The 22,864-nt window shown below is 41.2% G+C and overlaps 1 protein-coding gene across 3 annotated transcripts in view; it reads left to right on the top strand.

The window, feature by feature from the left end:
• Window positions 1–20,267, top strand: part of grm3 (glutamate receptor, metabotropic 3) — a 188,404-nt gene extending 168,137 nt beyond the window's left edge. For all 3 annotated transcript variants that reach the window (XM_034176630.1, XM_034176626.1, XM_034176627.1), the window contains 2 exons: window positions 3,321–3,501; window positions 19,530–20,267. In XM_034176630.1, coding sequence (XP_034032521.1) covers window positions 3,321–3,501; window positions 19,530–19,606 — 258 coding nt within the window. In that variant the 3' untranslated portion in view covers window positions 19,607–20,267. The remainder of the gene's footprint in view (window positions 1–3,320; window positions 3,502–19,529) is intronic.
• Window positions 20,268–22,864: the final 2,597 nt, after the last annotated feature.

Below are 22,864 nucleotides of genomic sequence, written 5' to 3'. Positions count from 1 at the left end.
ACGTGATATTGCTGTCACGAATATTGACACCATGCCTCCTACATCAGTGGTATCTGATCACTCACTTATTAAGTTTACAGTTTCGCTGCCATGTTTAGTGGAACAACAACCTTATATATCACTATGGCGATGCATCAACTCATCAACTAACACTGAACTCGAAGCTAGACTGCCTGATGTCTTAGCTTCACATTTGACAAATACCCAGTCAGTAGACAGACTTGTGGATAGTTTAAACTCAGTGCTCAAAACTGCACTCGACATAATTGCACCATCTGTGTTAAAACCGCGCTCCCCCAAATCACAGTCACCTTGGTTCAGTGATTATCTGTGTGACCTCAAGCATAAAGCAAGAGGTCTAGAACGGAAATGGGGTAGTTCAAAATTAGTATTAGAAGAATTAGGATTAGAAGTATTCCACCTTGCGTGGCGTGATGCTATCTTAGACTATAAGCATGCATTATTGGCTACAAAGCGGACCTATTGCTCTGATTTGATCAACAAAAACGAGCATAACTCAAAGTTCTTGTTCAACACGGTGGCAACACTTAAACCACCTGTAGTTCGCTCTCCTTTTACAGCACAAGATTTCCTGGATTAATTTGAGGAAATAGAAGACATTAGGTTAAACATATAGCAGCATGCTTCAACCCAGCCACTCCACCATGCTATTGAGGTGGGCGCCATTACCGAGGTATTACCTAGACTTATAGAATTTGAGAGTATCTCTCTAGACATGCTGATGAAACTCGTAATGTCAACAAAAAGCACAACCTGTTTATTTGATCCTATACCAACAAAACTGTTTAAGGACCTGTGGTCCACTCTTGGGCCGACTGTGCTGGAAATTATTCATCTTTCTTTAACTTCTGGATCTGGATCATTTTGCTCTGAAATTCTGGAAAAAGTGGTGTCACGGCAGCTCGTGGACTATCTTACTGAGAATAATCTCTTTGAGCCACTGCAGTCTGCTTTTAGAAAATATCATTCCACAGAGACGGCTCTCACTAAAGTGATGAATGATCTTCTGCTTGAAATGGATTCGGACACCACTACGGTTTTGGTGCTATTAGATCTCAGTGCTGCATTTGATACCCTGGATCATCATATTGTATTTGACAGGATGGAAAATCATTTTGGGATTACTGGGAGTGCCCTTGCATGGCTGACGTCATACTTGACCAGTTCTCAGTGTTTTATACAGTAACACTACCTTTAACCTTAGTGACATGAAATTTGGGGTTCCACAGGGGTCTGTCTTAGGCCCCCTGCTTTTCTCCCTTTATAAAGCACCCCTTGGGCACATATTGCGGATTACCTTTTACTACTATGCTGATGATACTCAGTTATACATGCCGATAACTGGTGGTAATCTCATTCACATAAAATCCTTAGAAGATTGCCTTGCATCAGTGAGAAGCTGGATGTCTAGAAACTTTCTACTTTTAAATTCTGATAAGACTGGTTCTTGGTCCAGTGAGACATCAGCATCATTTTGACCAGATAACTCTTAGCCTAGGCTCGTGTGTCATACATCACACTGACAAAGTGAGGAATCTTGGGGTAATTTTTGAACGTTCGTTGTCCTTTGGTCTCCACATTAGAAATATTACAAGGACTGCTTTCTTCCACCTGCAAAATATAGCGAAGATTCGTCCCATCCTGTCTATGGCTGATGCTGAGACCCTGATCCATGCGTTTATCTCTTCTAGACTGGACTACTGCAATGTTCTATTTTCTGGTTTAACGCAGTCTAGCATTAGGGCTCTCCAATTGGTTCAAAATGCTGCACCCAGACTTTTGACATGAAGCAGAAAGTTCGACAACATTACACCCATTTTGGCATCCCTTCACTGGCTTCCTGTCCCAGTGAGATCAGATTTTAAGGTTCTGCTACTAGCCTATAAAATTGTTCATGGACTGGCACGTCCCTACCTAGCTGACCTAATTAAACCTTAAGTACCGGCGCGGGCTTTGTGTTCTCAGGGTGCAGGACTACTTTGTGTCCCTAGGGTGAATAAGAAGTCTGCGGGTCATAAAGCTTGATCTCCCCGCTTCAATAAAACAGTCAGATTCTGTGGAGACTTTCAAGTCCAGACATAAGATGCACTTATTTTCCCTTTTGTATGGCTAGCATACTGGCATAGTATAGTTCTGCGCTGTTTACTCTTTTAATTCATTTTATTAGTAAACGGAGTGTGCCGCGGCCTCAACTTTATCTAAATTCTGGGTCTTTTAGTGAAGCTTAGGGCTAGTTACCGGCGATCACCTTAGTATTCTGTATTTCTTGTTGTTTAATGCTGGCAAATTATACTGTATTTCTTGTCTTTCTGATGCCTGATTCTGTTTTTTCTCTCTGTTTAAGTTGCAGCTGCATTCAGAGTTGGGTGTAGTATTTGTGCTGAAAACCCTCCTGTCCTGTGCACCAACAGCATTTCTTGTATATTTGTTTTGTGAATTCTTCTGTAATTTATGTCTGTAGCAAGGCCCAAGCAGATGGTCACCCCTTTGAGTCTGGTCTGCTTGAGGTTTCTTCCTCAGAGGGAGTTTTTCCTTAACACTGCTGCTCTGGGGGTTAGTAAGGTTAGACCTTACTTATGTGAAGCGCCTTGAGGCAACTCCGTTGTGATTTGGCGCTATACAAATGAAAATAAATTGAAAACTGAAATTGAGGACCGAACTTGGGCACCCCTGTTCTAAAAGCTGTTGAGGTCTAAGGTTCTAAAACATTCTGGACTCACACGCCATTCTACCTCTTTATAGAAACTTTGCACAATGTATTACCACCCTTAAAAATATCAGTTACCTATTTTATAAACACTACTCAGTCTAGAGCTCATGGATCCCCACGGGTAAAACGCTAGTCATCTATAACACTTTCCAGACACAGTAAAGTCACCACACAAACACAAATCATTTTTAAAAAAGGAAACAAGATCTCTGCAAGGACATTAAATTTAAGTTTAGCCTCTGTAATGTTTATTTTATTCCTCTGTTTTATATCATTTCTGTATATAATCTTCTGGACTCAACCGTCTGCCAACAAGAGAGTCACTCACATCGTATATCTCAGAGGCTCATTGATCTCATAATTACATGAGACATTTTTATGTGCAGTGTTGTTCTATTATTTGTCATATTGGCTTCAGTTTTATTCTCTGTAATATTCCTCAAAAGTGCTTTTGAAAAATGACTGGAGATTATGATTATCAAACAAGATCCTAACAGCAATTACGTTGCGTTGCATTAGCATATAATGGATCCATCAAAGTCTGGCTGCTAATTGCCATCTCCTCCTCCTCCTCCTCCCCCTGTTTCAGGTTCAGACCACAACGATGTGTATCTCAGTCAGTCTGAGTGGCTTTGTGGTGCTGGGATGCATGTTTGCTCCCAAGGTTCATATTATCATGTTCCAGCCGCAAAAAAATGTGACCAGCCACAGGCTTAACCTCAACCGCTTCAGTGTCAGCGGGGCAGCTGCCGCCACATACGCCTCTCACGGTAGGTCACAACATGTTAGCACAGTGTGCTGTTGCTGATATTTAAATTAGATTAGATTAGATAGAACTTTATTGATCCCTTGGGAAGACTCCTTCAGGAAAATTGAGGTTCCAGAAGCATTGTATAGCAGCATACAGGATAAGAAGCACACAGATCATCAAAACTGAAAGTAAAAAAAAAAACAAATAGAAATAGAAATACACAAATAGAAATACCAGGCATACTGATCATTACTAGTTTACTGGCTACTATTGGTCCTCTCCTTCCCATCCTCTGTCTTCCTGTTAGTCCCCCCGAGTGAGGAGTTGTACACTGATGGCCTGAGGAACAAAGGAGTTTTTCAGTCTGTTGGTCCTGCACTTGGGAAGGAGCAGATCCAAAGGTTGCATTTGGAAGTATCAAGTTATTAGTAGTGTTCAAAGTGTTGCGACCGGTTTGAAGAAATGTCATTGCAATTGGCCGAATCTTCAGGATCAAAACTTTTCAGTGAACAAATCATTCAAAGATTTCTTTTCTTGGCTCAAGGTATTTTCAGCATTTGTTTGATTTACTGCACCCGCACAGTCATACTGAGCTGCTCTTAATGCAAATGGGAGAGTAAAGCCCTGGTCACATGGCACCAACAAAGGACACTGAAACCAAAATGAGACAAAAAATCTGGACTTACTTTGACTTTCTGAGACATCGTTTAACCATCGTTCAGCTTCATTCCTGTAATTGGCGCTTTGTCAGAATTTTGAAACTGTTGAAAAATGTGAACAAATCCCGATGACATCCTCACTTCGTTCGTTTTCCGTTTTGCTTTCTGTCTTGACAGTTCCTCATCATTTGTGTAGTTCCTGTACTGTCAGCGTTCCGTTTGATTTTCGTTCAACTTCGTCCAACCTCCTAAGTACGACATCTTGCATGAATGTTGATCATATCTGAACGGATCAATAACTAAAGATCCGATGAGCAGAATGTGACTCGTCTATGTGTGGGACGAAAAGCAACGTTTTCATACAAAAACAATAAAGGGAAGAAAGTTTTATCAACTACTTTAACTGTTACCGCACGTTCCAGCTGTTTCTGGCTGCAACGTGCATGTGCACACACACGTTGCAGCTGTGAAGACAAACCTGTTGTCAAGACAACCAAATCTCCAGCTGCAGGTGCTGTGGAAACCACAGGCCAGCTGCAGAAACAATCACAGGCTGGTGCTCGGTCTGATGCCCGCTGTCAAATCACTTCATCATGAATGTTTCGTTTTGATTTTGTTTAAAGCGTTAAGGTCGCCGTTCACTTCATTTTCTTTTGTTAGTTTCAGTTTTGTTTCGTTCTTTTTTGCGCTCTGGACTCACAGGATTTTTGGTGATGGGAGAAGTGCAAGCTCACTCTTCCACCTTTTCTCAACGATTTGTGACTTTGTGACTTTTTTCCTTCATTCAGTGCCGTGTGACCGGGCCTTAGAGAACCAGAAGAGAAATGAACTGATCCCAGAACAGACACACGCATGTCATTTACCAACTGTGAGCAGGAAAACCATCAAGTTTCTTCAGGAAGCAACTCAAAAAAGGGAGGGGAGGGGGGAAGCTGCAACTTAGAACTTAAGCCTTGGTCCCATCAAATAATAAAGCCTTGAATAATGAGCTACGTATGGATTTGTCAGTGATTATTCAAATAATGATCAACGTATAAATCTATCACGTATCCACTATGAAAAACCCTCTATGGGCCTCTAAGTACCTCGCATGTGCCAGGTATCAGCCTCTACTGGGCCACGACCGACCTGTCACTTGAGCCCTGTCCAGCCTCGAGTGGCTCGTGTCGCCGCATATGATCCGTGTAGCGCCATGTGACGTTGGTGCACGTTTAGGCATGGGTTTGGTCCAAACCCCTAGTTCTGTCACATTTTTGTAAAGTGTGGGTTTTCAATTCACAGCATCCATTCAAGATGTTGTCACATTTTTTAAACGCAGTCCAAAAAACAATGCTCCTGTACAGTCCCGCCGGTGTGTGCATCCGTGCGTCAGGCTGCGGATGCAAAAAAGACACCACAATGAGATGGCCGCTTTAATTATATACACCCGCAACTATGTGGATCACTTCCCACAAAAAAAAGAAAAACACAAAACACATCCATAGACCTTCTAGAACCGAACCACGGTTTCCTGGAAAGTCGCCTCTGCACTTCTTCTCACTGGCTTTATTTCTTCCCCGGCTTTACAGTCATTTTCACACCGTGATCCAACTTTTAACTTTGTGTTCATCCGTTATTGTCTGCAAAATCGCTCTTTTGCACGCTGCCTGCTCATCTTGAGTGTGAGTCATTGCATCAGCATGCAGAGAACGTGCCTGATCTGATCCATTCTAACCAGTGGTGGGCACAGATAACCAAAAAATTAACTTTGATAACAGATAATCAGATAACTGAAAAGTTATCTTCGATAAAGATAAAACAATAAACCACCCAAAAATGTATCGGAAGTTACAGATAACCGATAACAGATACATGCCAATATTATCTCTGGCACATTTACAACTACTAGTAAAACAAATTTAATAGCTTCTAATAATATTGAAAATAATAACAGACCCCACAATAAGACCACACTTTCTTCTTTCAAAACTCTGCCCCTGCTGGAAGCTCTTGTTTACTACAGCACTCTGAACACAGAGGTACCTCGAGACCCAAACAATGAGACCACACTTTTTTCTTTCAACATGCAGCCCCTGCTGGAAGCTCTTGTTTATTACAGCCCTCCCAACACAGAGGCACCATGAGAGCAGCCGTAAAGCCAGCTTTCTATTAATGACAAAACTCCGGTCATGCGGAGGTCTTGAAAAATAAAGTCATATTGAGTTATGGTGTTGATTTATAAATAACATTAATACCGATAGAATAACTCCATTAATGTCAATTCTGTCATTTGTACAAAGTTAAAATATAACATATATCTTTTAATGTTGAATAATGCACTAATTCTGGCGTTTTGTAACAGAGACAGATCGCAAAGGATTCTGGGTAAACGTGCCTCTGCTAAACACTGATTGGTTCAGTCATTCATTATGTAAACCAACACGTTAATGTGACGTCTGTCGTGTGTTGGTGTTTAAATGTGCTTTTGTAAAATATTCCATTTTTTTATTTGTTTGCAGAGGATTGACATACTTTTATACAAGCAGTTCTCTTCTGTTTGCTAAGGTTATAACTATGTGTCTGTTACAAAACTTTTAACAGGTGGGTGCTGAACTAATTTTAAAAATGCTTGTCGCTGTTCAGCTTTGTTGGTTTAAAAGTTATCGGACAAAAATTAATCGGAAGATAATTGGTCTGATAATGGTTCTTAAAGTTATCTAAAAAGATAATCCGATACTGAAAACATTACTTTGATGATTATCTGTTATCGGATTATCGGAAGTGTGCCCACCACTGATGGGCACACTATAACAAGATGTTAAATCTATCATAATATCATATCATCTATCTACACGCCTTGGAATCATTGAACCTAAAAAAGTCTAACAATGATGTTTGCTCAGTAGTAAAAAAAAGTTTCATCTGCTGAGCATGTATCCTTAGCGCTTGGCATCACAGTTTATTGCAACTTGCACCTTTCCCAGTCATCTGAGCACTGATATTGATATTGCATGTGCTTAGAGACAAAAACAAATAAGAGACCAAATTCAATTTATTATTCAACTAAACGCAAATATATTAATTTTCTTAACACTTATGAAACACTTCTCTAAACAAGGCCATAGGGTCACTGACCCTAAAGAGATTCCCTCCTTGGCACAGTAATCTATTTCTTTTTGTCTCTTTCTCTAAAACTGTATATAATAATCATTATATTATTAATATATAGACAAAAATAAATTTAAGAAATATTACAATTTGAAAACAAATGCACCCGAATGTGATGACAGCTGCAACTGCTTAATGCTAACTTTTAACATTGAAAATGCCATAGACATGCTAACGCGTTAGCATCGGGATCCGGATTGTGATCCGGATCACCACTAAAATTTAATCACTTGTTCCTCTTGTCATTTCCAACAACTCCACAAAATTTCATCAAAATCCGTTCAAAACTTTTTGAGTTATCCTGCTGACAGACAGACAAACAAACAAAAGTGACCGAAAACATAACCTCCTTGGCGGAGGTAATAATTACCTTTTAGGCTGTTCCAAATATGTTGTCCACCTCAGCACGAGACAGAGACAGGAAAAAAGCTCCAAATGTTCTCTGTGATTCCAGAAGCAATTAGACAACGATTAGTTTTCAACATCCAAACTGACAGAAGATGATTAATCTGCTACAAAATAATTATGTTATATACAGCATCCGGCACACAAAGCAGGTGGGATTGTAGTGAGCAAGAGGATAGAGCCAAATTAGTCTGTCCAAAATAACCAGTCCTCACCTCATACCTGCCAGGTATCGGATCATGGTCTTTTAACAGCCTTGTCCTCACCACAAACATGCCTCTAAAATCCTCGTTTGTCCTCGTAGTACCTTGTACACAAATTGCCCCATGCTGTTGTTGCTAAATTTTGAACTTCTTGAAATTAGAGCCACGCTCAGAGATGAGCCTCAATAGCCAAATATTCTGCTTCTAGGAGCCTCTCAGAACTACTATTCTCCTAAGATTGTTGAATACCTGGACTTGTACAAAAAAAAAAAACATGCTACTTGGCTCATTATTCATCCTTCATTATTCGGTGGGACCAGGGCTTTATAAGGTAGCACCCAGAAGCACAAAAAAATAAAGAGTAGGGATGGGTATTGATAAGATTTTATCAATATACCATTATCGATTCCGCTTATCGATCCAATTCCTTATCGATTCCCTTATTGATACCTCTTGTGAATTTTCTGTGTACTAAAAGTAGGCTTTATAGGTTTTTTATGTCAACAACATTTTATTGAGTCTCAAAGTAAATAAATATGAAACTGGTCACTGGATCCACATGGTAAGTCCTTGATCTCTGGACATAAATAGAAATAAACAAAGTTTGTAGTTTTTGTCAAAATCATTTCCTTTCAGACATTATTGGCATGAATGTCTTTCCATACGTCTGAGCTGAGCTCTTGCAGCCAGCTGCACTGCACATCAGGATGTAATTCATAAAGAATGCAGTACATCTCATTTTTGGAGAAAAAAATGTTTTAGTCTATTGTAGTTTATTGTCTGTATTACAGCGTTTGGAAAGAGGTGTCATTTTATTTAAAGCGGCAATTTGTTTTGAAGTTATTAAGTCTGACCGTACTCTTTCTCGGCAGAGAGCTGCGCAGTGTTTGGAGCTGTGCCAGGAACAGAGGACGATTCTCGTTTCTTGACTGCAGCAAGAGTCCCAGTTAGTGACTTTAATCCACACAAACGTGACTCACGATTGACATATTTTAATGGCTTTGAGAGGGGTTCAGAAGTGGACTTGCCGCTTCTGAAGAGCAGCGAATCATAGAACCAACGAGCCAGCGGATCAAAGCATTTGTTCATTGGTTCACGCTTCAAAGTAGAGTCATGCTTCAGAAGCACTTGATTACAGAGCCGCTGCAGGGTCTGCAAACAACGTAGAGAAATGATCATTTTCCGACAAACACCCTCAAAAACAACAGCCGCTCTCAAGGATCGATAAGGGAATCGTTAAGCCAAAAACTATTGATATCAGTGGATCGAATCATTTCTTAATGATACCCGAAAAGAACAGTTCTCGATACCCAACCCTAATAAAGAGCCAAACATTTTGCATGAATTGAGCCAAAAGACTAAACTCTGCAAAATGAATAGTTTCTACCATCACATCAGCAATGTTCCCTTATTGTTTACCTTAAAGTAAGCTTTTTTCATCTATTTTACAACTGCTTCTTCAAAAAGTGGTGCCTTCAATGCATGACTGATATGTTCAGTCACGAGTTATCGGGACTGAAAGAATGGAAATTTGGTCACAGAGCTGCAGAGTTCAGTGATGCAAGAAGATGTCACAGAGAAAACATGACCATAGACACCGACTGAAAATTTTACCCTCGCCAGTCCTCTCTGCAATGTCTGCTTATTTACATGAAATCAACCATATCAAACAAACTGACTCAAGTGGGGAGAGATGTCATATTAATTGAGCTATTGTTCTGTTCCAAACTGGCTTTGACCCTTACTGTAAATCTCAGATTGCTCTTGCAAATGGGTTTGGCATCAGTATTATTAAAACATGGGATGGAGTTCCACTTCAGACTTTTCAAATCACATTCATTCTACGTAAAACTGGAGAGCATACTAGAGCAGAGGTGTCAAGTAACGAAGTACAAATACTTCGTTACTGTACTTAAGTACACTTTTTAGGTATCTATACTCCTTTACTTATTTTTCTGCCTACTTCTGACTTCTACTCATTACATTTTCACACAAGTATATGTACTTTCTATTCCTTACATTTTTAAAACAAACAGCCTCGTTACTCTTGGCTTCAGTTTAATGTTTATATATATATTTCACGTCATGTGCGCCTGTAATCAACTTTTCTGCAGCGCGGCTTTGCTTTGAACCGTGAACCAATTGAAGCAGTGGTTCGCAGATTGAAGCAATGCTTCGACCTATTGCTTTGTTTATTCTTTCTTTCTTTCTTTCGCTTAATTTCCCCCCGCTAAAACCCTAAAGAGCATACTTCTGTGAGTATTATTTACCTTTTCTATGTTAAACCGACCTGTTATAGTCTTCTGAAACAGTTGATAGATGTATTTTATAACTTAAAAACGGGAGCGACGCTAACGCGTTAGCATGTCTATGGCATTTTCAATGTTAAAAGTTAGCATTAAGCAATTGCAGCTGTCATCACTTTCGGGTGCATTTGTTTTCAAATTGTAATATTTCTTAAATTATTTTTGTTTATATATCAATAATCCAATGATTATTATATACAGTTTTAGAGAAAGAGGCAAAAAGAACCTGAATAGAAACACAACAGAAAATATAAAAGCAACTAACAATGAACATACATAAATAAATACAGACATACATAAATAAATAAGTGTTTCCTGTGAACACCTAGTGACTCTTACACCTCCACTTCATCCCTCTCTTATTTAATGACAGTTTGTTTCGGTCAAACCATATTTTCAATGTGTTAATTTCTTCAGTGATTTCCTCCAGAACTATCTGCCAAACTAGAAAACTGCTGCAACCTAGTAAGAGCAAAATACTACTGGAATGAATTTGAATAAGGAAAGTTGTGTTGTTTTTTTGTTTTGTTTTTGTTTTGTTTTTTTCCTTCACTAAATGGATGCTGCACTCACTGCAGTTTATTGTCTGGAATAGTCCCAGATTGCATTTCAGAGCTTCTAGAATTGAAACATTTTTGTGCAGGTGGTGTTGGGGGTAATTTTGGGTTTGGGGTCTTGGACCACATGTAGAACGAATCAGTTTTTTGTTTTTTTGTTTTTTTTGTTTTGTTTTTTTTGTTTTTTTTAGTTTTTTTTATAATTCAGGTTTTTATTGAACTTTTCTTAGGCTTGGTACATGGCAAATTAAACAAGTTTTGTCATACAGGAACAAGTAGTATACAAGGGCTGTCAATAAAGTAAGGGTCCTTTTTATTTTTTTCAAAAACTATATGGATTTCATTCATATGTTTTTACGTCAGACATGCTTGAACCCTCGTGCGCATGCGTGAGTTTTTCCACGCCTGCTGGTGACGTCATTCGCCTGTGAGCACTCCTTGTGGGAGGAGTCGTCCAGCCCCTCGTCGGAATTCCTTTGTCTGAGAAGTTGCTGAGAGACTGGCGCGTTGTTTGATCAAAATTTTTTCTAAACCTGTGAGACACATCGAAGTGGACACGGTTCGAAAAATTAAGCTGGTTTTCAGTGAAAATTTTAACGGCTGATGAGAGATTTTGAGGTGATTCTGTCGCTTTAAGGACTTCCCACGGTGCGAGACGTCGCTCAGCGCTCTCAGCCGCCGTTGTCAGCCTGTTCAAGCTGAAAACCTCCACATTTCAGGCTCTATTGATCCAGGACGTCGTGAGAGAAAAGAGAAGTTTCAGAAGAAGTCGGTTTCAGCATTTTATCCGGATATTCCACTGTTAAAGGAGATTTTTTTAATGAAAGACGTGCGGACGGATCCGCACGTCGGGACGCAGCCGACGCGGTGCGGCGGCACAGGAAAAACACCTCCGTGTTGATAACCATTTGTAAAATCCAGGCGGCTTTTGATGGCTTTCAGTGGAGTGAGTATATGAGAAATTGTTTAACAGGCAGGACATGTTCCAACTTGTCCTTACGGCTTTCAACAGAGGTTGAAAATCCTGCATTTGTGTCCAGCCACTTAGTGCCGTCTGGCCCGTCTGAACAATCTCACCAGCTGGCGCTGCATGAAGACAAATTATTCGCTCTTCGTACCAGCCTCAATGAACTATCCAAGCGACAAGATCTGCTCCTCTCATCCCTCAGCACGCAGGTGAGCCAGCTCCTGAGCCGTTTCGACGTGCCACACCCACAGCCGTCCCGAGCTGAAGCTACTGCTGACCCACTTCTGGGTTCAGCTCCAGAGACGCCATCATCCTCTTATAACCCAGTGATGTGTAACCAGCTATCTCTACCCGAACAATTCTCAGGGGAATCAGGAGATGTTCATCCCTTCATTACGCAGTGTGAACTCCATTTTGAGCTGATGTCATCTACCTTCCCACCCAACAGGGCGAAGATAGCGTACATGATATCCAATCTGATGGGGAGCGCTGCATCCTGGGCCACCGCTGAATGGAGCCACCGCTCGGACACCTGCTAATCGCTCCAGAAATTCACCGGTGCTTTGAAACAGGTGTTTCAGTACATGTCATTAGGCCGGTAGGCTGCAAGATCTCTCATGTGCCTCTGACAGGGCAGACAGCGGGTGACGGACTATGCCATCGACTTCCGCATCCTGGTCGCTCAACGTGAGTGGAACACGCGGCGCTGTCAGACGCTTTCGTCCAAGGACTTGCCGATGAAGTTAAGAATCAGCTGATTGCTTTTGATCTCCCGGATGATCTCAACGCATTAATCACTCTCGCCATAGCGATTGACAGACGGCTGACTGACTGGCACCGAGATCGGGCTCATCCTCACAATCCACGGACTCAAATCCCCAGCCGAAGATCAGAATCATCGCTCCCAGCACAACCAAGTGATGCAGCTCCTTCTGGATCAAGAAAGAAGCAAGAGGAACCTATGCAGGTAGGACAAGCCCGTCTGTCAGCAGAAGAGCGCCACCTACATCATCTTGAGAGACGCTGTTTCTACAGCGGTCAGCACGGACATCAGATCACCTGTTGCTAGGTCAGGGGTGCTCCACAAAATAAGCCAGCAGTCCGGGTGAGTAAAAACCAGATTTTTTTCTCCTTCAAAAAAGTCTGTTCAAGTCACGCTTTCTGGTAATGGTCATTCAGTTGTGTTGGCAGCTTTTGTGGATTCTGGTTCAGACGCTAATTTACTCCACACCTCTTTCGTCAGAGATCTGAACCTGAGAATGCACACTCTGGCGCCCTCTGGAGTTCAAAGCGGTAGATGGCAGTATTTTGGGAAAAATCACTCACAGAACTCAGTCAGTACAACTGACTTTTTCTGATGACCATACTGAAACCATGAGTTTTCATGTTTTCAATAATATGACTCACCAGGCTATACTGGGGCACCCCTGGTTTATACAACACAGCCCCACATTTGACTGGGCCAATGGCCATATCGTTTCTTGAAGCCCACATTGTAGCAAGACATGTTGAACAAACCGCCAAGACCTGCCTGCCATTTCAGATCCAGATCTTACTGGAGTCCCACAGTGCCATCATGATTTTGCTAATGTGTTTAGCAAAGCTAAGGCTAAGTCTCTTCCACTGCATCGCAGTTATGACTGTCCCATTGATTTATTACCTGGTTCAAATCCCCCACAGGGAAAATTGTTTTCCTTGTCAGGCCCAGAACGTAAAGCTATGGAAGGATATATCCAAGAATCCCTCGCGGCGGGTCTGATCCGTCCTTCATCTTTGCCTGCGGGCGCAGGTTTTTTTCTTTGTTGGAAAAAAAGGATAAATCTCTTCGTCCGTGTATTGATTACCAGGGTCTTAATGAGGTCACAGTTACGAACAAATACCCCTTCCTAGAAGAGGCCAAGATATTTACCAAACTTGACCTTTGTAATGCCTATCATTTAGTTCGGATCCGAGAAGGTGACGAATAGAAAACTGCCTTCAACACCCGGACCAGACATTATGAATACTTGGTTATGCCCTTTGGGCTCACTAATGAACCTGCCGTGTTCCAAGGGTTGGTTAATAATGTACTGAGGGACTTCCTAGATAAATTTGTTTTTGTTTATTTGGATGACATTCTGATCTTCTTCCCTGATGAAGACACACATAAGAAACATGTCCAGACCGTTTTGCAATGTCTGTTAGAGAACCAGCTATACGTCAAGGCGGAAAAATGTGAGTTCCACAAACCCACTGTGTCATTCCTGGGGTTTGTGATATCTGAGGGGAGATTCAGATGGATCTGACCAAAACGGCAGCTGTAGCGGAATGGGATACTCCTTGCAATCGCAAGGAGGTCCAACAGTTTCTAGGCTTCGCCAACTTTTATCAAACGTTCATACAAAATTTTTGTACCATGGCGGCTCCCTTGCACAATCTTACCTCCATTCACCAGGCGTTTGTCTGGTCTCGTGAGTGTGAGGAAGATTTTCGGGAGCTAAAGAAACGGTTTACATCCGCCCTCATTCTGCTCCTACCTGACCCAGGTTGGCAGTTTGTGGTTGAAGTAGATGCCTTGGACGTTGAGGTGGGGGCAGTACTTTTACAAGTTAGTTTCTTCGATAATAAGATGCATCCCTGTGCATTCTTATCCAAAAAGCTATCTCCCGCTGAGCGCAACTATGACCTAGGTGACCGTGAGCTGTTGGCCGTTAAGGTGGCTTTGGAGGAGTGGCGTCACTGGCTAGAGGGGGCCCAGTTACCATTTCTCGTTCTAGCTGACCACAAGAACCTGGAATACTTGCGTGCAGCCAAAAGACTTAATGCCAGGTAAGGTCGATGGTCATTGTTCTTCAGCCATTTCAACTTTACACTCTCCTACCGACTGGGCTCTGAGAATGGCAAGCCGGACTCTGTCATGCCAGTTCGAGTCTGGGGATCACACCTCTGAACTACAAACTGTAGTTCCCTCGGCGTGCTTTGTTTCTGCCCTCACGTGGGGAATAGAGGATAAGGTCAAGGCAGTTTCGGGAGAGGAGCCTGTGCCTCAAGGGTGCCCGGAAGGGTTACTGTTTTTGCCACAGACAATCCGAGGTGAGGTCATTCGCTGGGCTCATGATAGTCAGTTTACGTGTCACCCAGGGATCAGAAAGACTAAGTGGATGGTACTCCAGCGCTTTTGGTGAGATGTGACTGACTATGTTAATGCCTGCCAGATTTGCGCTACCCAAAAATCATCCAATCAGAGACCATCCGGCCAGTTACTTCCTCTCTCATTCTCCAAACATCCATGGTTGCATATAACCATAGACTTTGCCACCGTGATTCTTACAGTTATTGACCGGTTTTCCAAGATGTCACTTTTTGCCTCTCCCTAAACCCCCCACAGCCAAGAGGACCGCTGAGGTTCTGCTTCAAAATGTTTAAGCTGCATGGATTTCCACAGGATGTAGTGTCAGACCGGGGTCCTCAGTTTGTGTCTCATTTCTGGACTGAGTTTTGCAAGTTGATAGAAGCAACAGCTAGTCTTACATCCGGGTATCATCCACAGGCCAATGGCCAAGTCGAAAATGCAAATCAAGAACTGGACAAGGGACTTCGCATTCTGGCATCTCACAGTCCATCAAACTGGGCTGCACAACTTCATTGGGTGGAACTGGCCCATAACCAACTTCCGACCTCAGCCACCGGTTATTCCCCTTTCCATGCGGTACCCTCTGCTCTAGCTCTTATCCAGCGCCACAAGAGGATCTGGGTCCAGGCCCGGCGAACCTTTCTCAAGACCTCCTCCTCATACAAGACAGCAGCGAACCACCATCGTTCTCCCGCGCCTCCCTATGTGCCCGGCCAGCGGGTTTGGTTGGCCCAAGCAGAGGGTCACCCCTTTGAGTCTGGTCTGCTTGAGGTATCTTCCTCAGAGGGAGTTTTTCCTTACCACTTTTGCTCTGGAGTTAGTAAGGTTAGACCTTACCTGTGTGAAGCGCCTTGAAGCAACTCTGTTGTGATTTGGTGCTATATAAATGAAAATAAATTGAAATTGAATTGAATTGTTGTCAACCAGGGATCTACCACTTCGGGGGACAGTTCGCAAGCTTGTGCCCAGGTTTGTGAGTCCCTTTCCCATCACCAAGGTGATCAACCCGGTGTCAGTTCGTCTCCCTGGGGCATTACGGGTCCATCCTACATTCCACATGAGTCGTGTGAAACCTGTGAGGACTAGTCATTTGTGCCCTCCGGCCGGCCCCCCACCACCTGCCTGGTTCGTGGACTGCGGTCCGCCTTCTCCTGGCTGTTCGTTGTTGGGGCCGGAGCATGCAGTACTTGGTGGATTGGGAGGGCTACAGCCCTGAGTAGCGTTCCCGGGTGACATCCTGCTTCATTCTGGATCCAGCTCTCATCCGTGATTTTCATGCCTCGCATCCGGGGGTTCCTGGGCCATCTGGAGCCGGCCGTGGGGCATGGGTGTTGGCATGATTGGGTCTCTGAGGGTTTATTGTTTACTGTTTTGTGTATGCTATTAGTTTTTGCACTGGGGTTTGGTGGCTGGATTTCTTTTGTGTTGTTTGGTGTTGGGCGTTCCCCTCCTGTCTGCCCTTCCTGTGGGCCACACCTCTTTCTGGACTGTCTTTTTGTGTACCGACAGTTCTGACATTAAACTGTGTGAAGCTGAGACCTGAATCCTGCATTTGTGTCCGACCACTCACTTGGTGCCATCTGGCCCGTCAGGTCCCAGTCCAAATATAATTAAATACACTCTATTATAGAGTGAAATCAGCCCTGCCATCTTATCAAATCAAGTTTTTCAACTCCAATAAGAGTCATTCACAGCATGATAGAGTTGATTTTACACTGTGATAGAGTTGATTTAGCTGTGATAGAGTATATTTAACTATTTTGACTGGGACCAAATGTAGTCTGAGCAAAGTATATTTTACTCTGCAAAATGGTGATGAGAACCTGTGTTTTTGTTTTTTATTTTTATTTTATGTTCTTGTTTACATGTTTGAAAATTCTTTGTTGTACTCTCTTTATTTGATCGTTGTTGTTGTTGATGATGACCCTGAGTCTGATCTGCTTGAGGTTTCTTCCCCAAAACTAACCCAAGGGAGTTTTGTGTGTGTGTGTGTGTGTGTGTGTGTGTGTGTGTGTGTGTGTGTGTGTGTGTGTGTGTGTGTGTGTGTGTGTGTGTGTGTGTGTGTGTGTGTGTGTGTGTGTGTGTGTTTTAACCACTGCTGCCTTCGTGCTTGCTCAGGGGGGTTGGTAAGGTTAAGTCTTACCCTTTTGAAGCACCTTGGAGCAATTCTGTTTTGATTTGGCACTATATGAATAAAATAAAATCACTTGAATTGACTGAGGCAGTACAGTGGTTTAGGGGTCAGCACTGTTCCCTTACAGCAAAACGGATGTGGCGTCACTTCCCACCTGGGCCTTTCTGTGTGGAGTTTGTATGTTCTCCCCTTGTTTGTTTGGGTTCTTCCGGCTTCCTCCCATTTCCAAAGGTATGCAGGTTAAATAAATTGGTGACTCTAAATTGACGATACTAGGTGTGTGTGTGAATGTGTTTGTCCATCTATATGTGACTCTGCGCTAGAGTGGCGTCCTGTCCCCTCTGACTGCTGGGATAGGCTCCAGTCTCCCTGTAACCCCTGGAGTAAGTGGGTATGACAAATGCAACTTATATTCCAGGGTGACTTGTATAGTTTTTCTTTCTCTTTGAGGGGCATATTGTTGACCAGTTAGTCTTATACTCTGGAAAATACGTAACCAACTTGTCAACTAAACAGAAAGGCAGGCAAACAAATATGGCTGGAAACATTATTGCTTTGGCAGAGGGTCAAACATAAAGTGTGCCACTGTTACACATGTATATTTTTGGTGGACATGAAAAATTTCAAAGGGGTTACACTGGATGTAATGGAAAGGAGCTGTTAGTTTCATCTTCTTTAGATTTATTGGTATGCCTCACCGAGCCAACGGGAATCCAGTTATGGATTTCCATTACATATGTCAGATTAGTTATGGCATCATGCACTGTTGCAGTGTGTGGCTGCATCCATCACGCTACATTGGTTCTTAATTGGCAACCACCCAGACAGACAGCCGGTGTATCCCTACCTCTCAAAAGTAACCATGTATCTGCTACAGTCAGGTAATTGTAAGCATCCCCTTGGCCTTCTTCACATGCTGGGGTCTGCAACACTGAGGCACAGAAGTACATCACAAGGATAAAATGACATAGCTGATGTTTCCTCACAATGCAAGTGATGTTCTTTATCTCAGTCTCTCCAAGTAACTAATGGTTCGACACTGACTCATTCCAGCCATACCCAAGGATCCTCCAAAGAGACAATACAATATAACCCCTTGAATAACTTGTTGGTTTTGTTAAAATGCTTATGTAACACTTTCATCCCTCAAGTACACATCACAAAAAATACACTTGAAAATTGTATTCTTTAATTGGTTATCCTGTTGAATTAACATAATTCCCGTAAAGTAACATTGGTAAGAGCATTTGTGATCCCTGTTTATGGAAGGAGCCTTTCTTTACTTTATTTCATGTATTTATAGCCACGTTGTTTTGAACTGCTTTAAAAAAGAAGATTGTGCAGTAAAGCACCAGGAATAATCAGCCAGTCCCATCTCACAACCAGTCATTTGATTTAGTCTGATGTCTTCATGTCATTTCACCATTGTCAATACTCGTTTGTCCTTTCAAGGAGGTCAAGGAGTGCTGGAGCATTGGACAGGAGATACACAATACCCTGGCAGTTTGTCAATCCATCACAGCACATGCAGACAAACAACCATTCGCACTTGTAATCATACCGATGAGCAATTTCAAGTTTCCAGTTAAGCACCCTGTTATTGCACTGTGGGAGGAAACTGAAGCACTTAGGGATAGGAAAATCAATTTGTATACAGGGACAACATGCAAACACCACAGTGATGGACCCCAAACAACCGAGGGATTCCCAGAGTAGCCAGGCGTATTTCCCTTGCATCGAATTTAAAGGAAGGATGTTCTCCTTGTAAGAAAGTTCACCTCATTGCGTTGCATTCAGTATGTTGAAATGCTTGATTCAGGCATTCATTCATTTTGTATAGCGACTTTCCAGTTAAAGGTCATGGGGGGTGAGGGGGCTGGAGCCTATTCTGGAGCCTAGCGGAGAGGTGAGGTGACACCAGCCTGACTGCTGGATTCTGGATAAATTACGAACAGTTGTGTTTAAAACACGCAGTTTGTCTGCCTCTGCCACACTGTGTCCTCACTTTTGCTCTCCGTCTACAGTAGCTTACATGGTAGCAGTCACTGGGTGAAACATAATGCCCACTATCTGGGTAATTTCTACATAAAAAAAACACAACAAAATGGGAACCCAAACATAGAATTAAACAATAGATAGAATGTGTGGCTGGGGAAAGTGCCAAATGTTTTCATAGGGTCTACAAATTAGTGACACTAACTTGAAACATTGCTCTGGAGTATTTAGAAAATTGTTTTAAACATTGTTCAGGAGTCCATATCAAAAGGACGGGCTCACAAACTGTGCTAAAAGTAACTCTAAATACATCACCAACTGATTTAGTTTTTAAAGCTTCAAAACATTCCGCTTGATTTGGCGTTACAACGTGCTGATGAACTAGGATTGTACTGTTTTTAAAATTCCTTTTTAACAATAGCACTAAGTATGATTTCTTGTCTGTAGGTGCACTAGCATGTACATTGCTTCTGCTTGTAACAAACAGTTCTGCAATACAAATGCTCATTTTGTGTCTTCTAATCCACTGTTTTCCTCTTTTTTATTCCGTGTCTTTTCCTAGCTTCAGTGAGTGCCCACTACGTTCCGACTGTGTGTAACGGGAGGGAAATCGTCGATTCCACTACTTCTTCTCTGTGACCACACCCACTCCACTCTGAACCCAACCCTGCGACTGTTAGCCAATCTGTAAACATTGTTCCCCCAGCCCAGAACACACAACATCCTGCATACACTTACACACACAAATCCGTGCACAAACACATACCTTCCTCGTGGACTAGAACTGTATTGTTTCACAAATGTAGAAAACATGTAACTATAATTAAATTATTTTCTAGGGATGTATATACGTGGAAATGACATTGTTCTAAGTAGAGAAACAAAAGAACAAAAAAAGTTTTTAGGAGGATTTTTGGAGCCTTTGTTTTTAATAGCTTTGTAATGACGCAGTGTAAATAGCCATGCGCTTACTCATGCTAGGAAGGCGTGTGTCTCTCAATGCGGACGCATATTTGTGGCTGTGCTTGCCTCACCTGCAATATCACAGACTTTTTATTCTCATGCTTTTTTGTAGATCTCATTGTAATAACTGGTTATGTATACATTTCTATTGTGTAACTGTACATTTGTATATTATACTACTGATGGTTCAAACAGCACAATGTTGGCAGTCTTGTAATTATCGAGTGAATGTGGATGGAAGCACAAACAGAATGGAATGGACATATACAAAAATACATCAACTTCTCTGATTTATACTTAGTCCATGGGCCACACTGGATATTAGTACCATCTGGGGAAACCAAACCCAAGTATTATGAAAAACCTTTATTAGTTTATAAAAAACATAATGTGGTAGAAGAAGTAAGTCCAGTATAGGCTTTCAGACCCATTGGTACTGGTGACCATCCTTGGATTCTGTAGTGTGAAGTGGATGAGAACCTACGGCTCCCCTTGAACAGGATGCCACTCCAACACAGCTTTGCCATTCCTTTTAACTAAGGAATTTACCTAAATGGCAAGGCTTTTTATACAGGGATATCCCAAAATGAACATATAATTTACATTACATGTGAGCTGAAAAAAAAACAAAACAGAAAAGCACATTATTAATAAATAGATATTAAGTATTTCACTGGCTAATTTTCCAGAACCTCAGAATAAACCAAGTTCTTAGTTTTTCATCACTGTAGAGTAAATAAAGATTTAATGGATTTCCCGCTTGATAGCAGCCAATGTTTAATGTACAACATATGAATACAGGCTCCTTCAAGTTCAACCCCAGTGATCTTCATACCAAAATCTAGAAACATATTACATGCATTTTAAAAAAATACCAAACAGAATTGAAATTTTTGGTCTGGGCCCATGGACTATAGGCTTGTTACTGTCACAGATTACAATTTTCAGTTTGAGAATCCATCTTGATAGACATGTTTTGCATCGTACAGCCATGTAAAGAATACGTTGTTGCTGTTATACAGGTACATATGTCTTGCTTTTGATACAAATGTTCCATTTTTGTTTTTCTATTTCTAATCATGGAATCCCTTTATCTAACTGACCACAGTTTCAGACATGTGTTCACCAAAGCAACAGCATGTTCTGTCCTCTCAAACTGCCATTTTTTTAGTGTTAGTGTTGTCACACTAAAAAACTAATTAGTTATTAGCCAATAACTAATGGCTGCTTGGAAAAGATGGTGTACATGAAAAGTTTCTTTTGCCTCAGAGTTTTGGATAGTTCAAGCAACTGGTTTAATGATGAATTTATTTTTAAGTGGCTCACTAATGGAGAGGAACAGGTTGCTTTGCTGAACACATTAAACAACAGAGGGTCATTTTATTTTTTATGCCCCATAAATACACTATGTGATGATGTTTGAATATGGCTATGTGCCTTATTGTATGTTGAATAATGTTCTTGATAGAGATGGCCAGAGGTTTTGGTAATCTTAAAGTGACCTAAGCACAGGTAGAGCTCAATCCTTTTACTGAATGATCAAATGATCTTTATCTTGCCATGTCTTGAGCATCTTTACATTACAGTGACTTATTAAGGATCTTTATAAGAGCATGACTTAAAGTTAAAATTGTAGTGGCTTAAAGAACTTTTTGTTACTGTGACTTAAAGATCTTAATGACACTGTGGCTTAAGAATCTGTACCATGACCTAAGAATGTTTATGTTACAGTGACTTAAGGCTCTTTACTTTACAGTGACTTAAACATCTTTAAGATACGTGAATAAGGAACATCACGTTACCGTAATTCCAGGATCTTTACATTACCATGTATGTTACAGTGTTGCCATGACTCAAGGAAAATTGTTACCGTGATTCAAGAATCTTTATCACACTGTGACTTAAGGAACTTTACATCACAGCAAGTTAAGGATTTTTACGATACCGTGACTTAGCTATCTTTACAGTGACGTAAAGATGCCGTGACTTTGCTATCTTTACAGTGACATAAGGATCTTTACAGTGCCATCAGTTAAGAACTTTATGTTACCGTAACTCCAGAATCTTAATGTCACCATGACATTACGTGACATTATAGTGATTGAAGGAACTTTGCATTACAGTGATTTAAGAATGTTTACAATACTGTGACTTAAGGGTCTTTACAGTGGTTTAAGGATTGTTACTTTTCAGTAACTTAAAGATCTTGACAACACTGTGAATCAAGGGACTTTATGTTACCATGACCCACCTTTACATTACAGTGACATAATCTTTACAAAACCGTATCTTAAGGAACCTTATGTTACAGTGACTTAAAATATTTATAATACTGTTACTTAAGGATCTTTACATTACAGTGACTTAATGATATTTACTTTAGAGTGACTTCAGGATATTTACATTCCAGTAAATTAATTATCTTTATGATACAGTGAGTTAAGGAACTTTAGCTTTACTCCAGTATCTTTCCATTACCGTGAGAATTTAAGATGCTACAGTGACTTAAGGATCTTTACAAGTTTTATTCCTGGTTGGTTTACTCCCATTTCATCTTCTCTAAAATTCCCAATTCGTCTACAGCTAGGTTCCTGGTTCGTCTACTCCCAGTTGGTCTGCTCCCATTTTCTCTACTCTTAGGACAGTACGTAAATCCCATTTCGTTTACTCCCATTTTGTTTTGGATTTTTATGCAAATGAAATTTAAAATTCAACTTTTAGTTGATAATTTCATGAAAAAAATAAAAACTAAGGAAATAACTTCTACAATATCCTAAAACCTAGCTTTCTAAATAAACTAAAAGAGTATAATTAATGACTTATTTTTGTCTTAAAATATAGCAATTGATACAAATACAAAAGAAACTCCAGGCTAACCATAATCCTAACCCTAAATAAAAATGCTGGAAAAAGTTTTGAAAATTGGGGGTATTT

This window comes from Thalassophryne amazonica, chromosome 8, assembly GCF_902500255.1.
Source record: "Thalassophryne amazonica chromosome 8, fThaAma1.1, whole genome shotgun sequence".
NCBI lineage: Eukaryota > Metazoa > Chordata > Actinopteri > Batrachoidiformes > Batrachoididae > Thalassophryne > Thalassophryne amazonica.
This window is presented reverse-complemented; position numbering and strand designations above follow the sequence as displayed.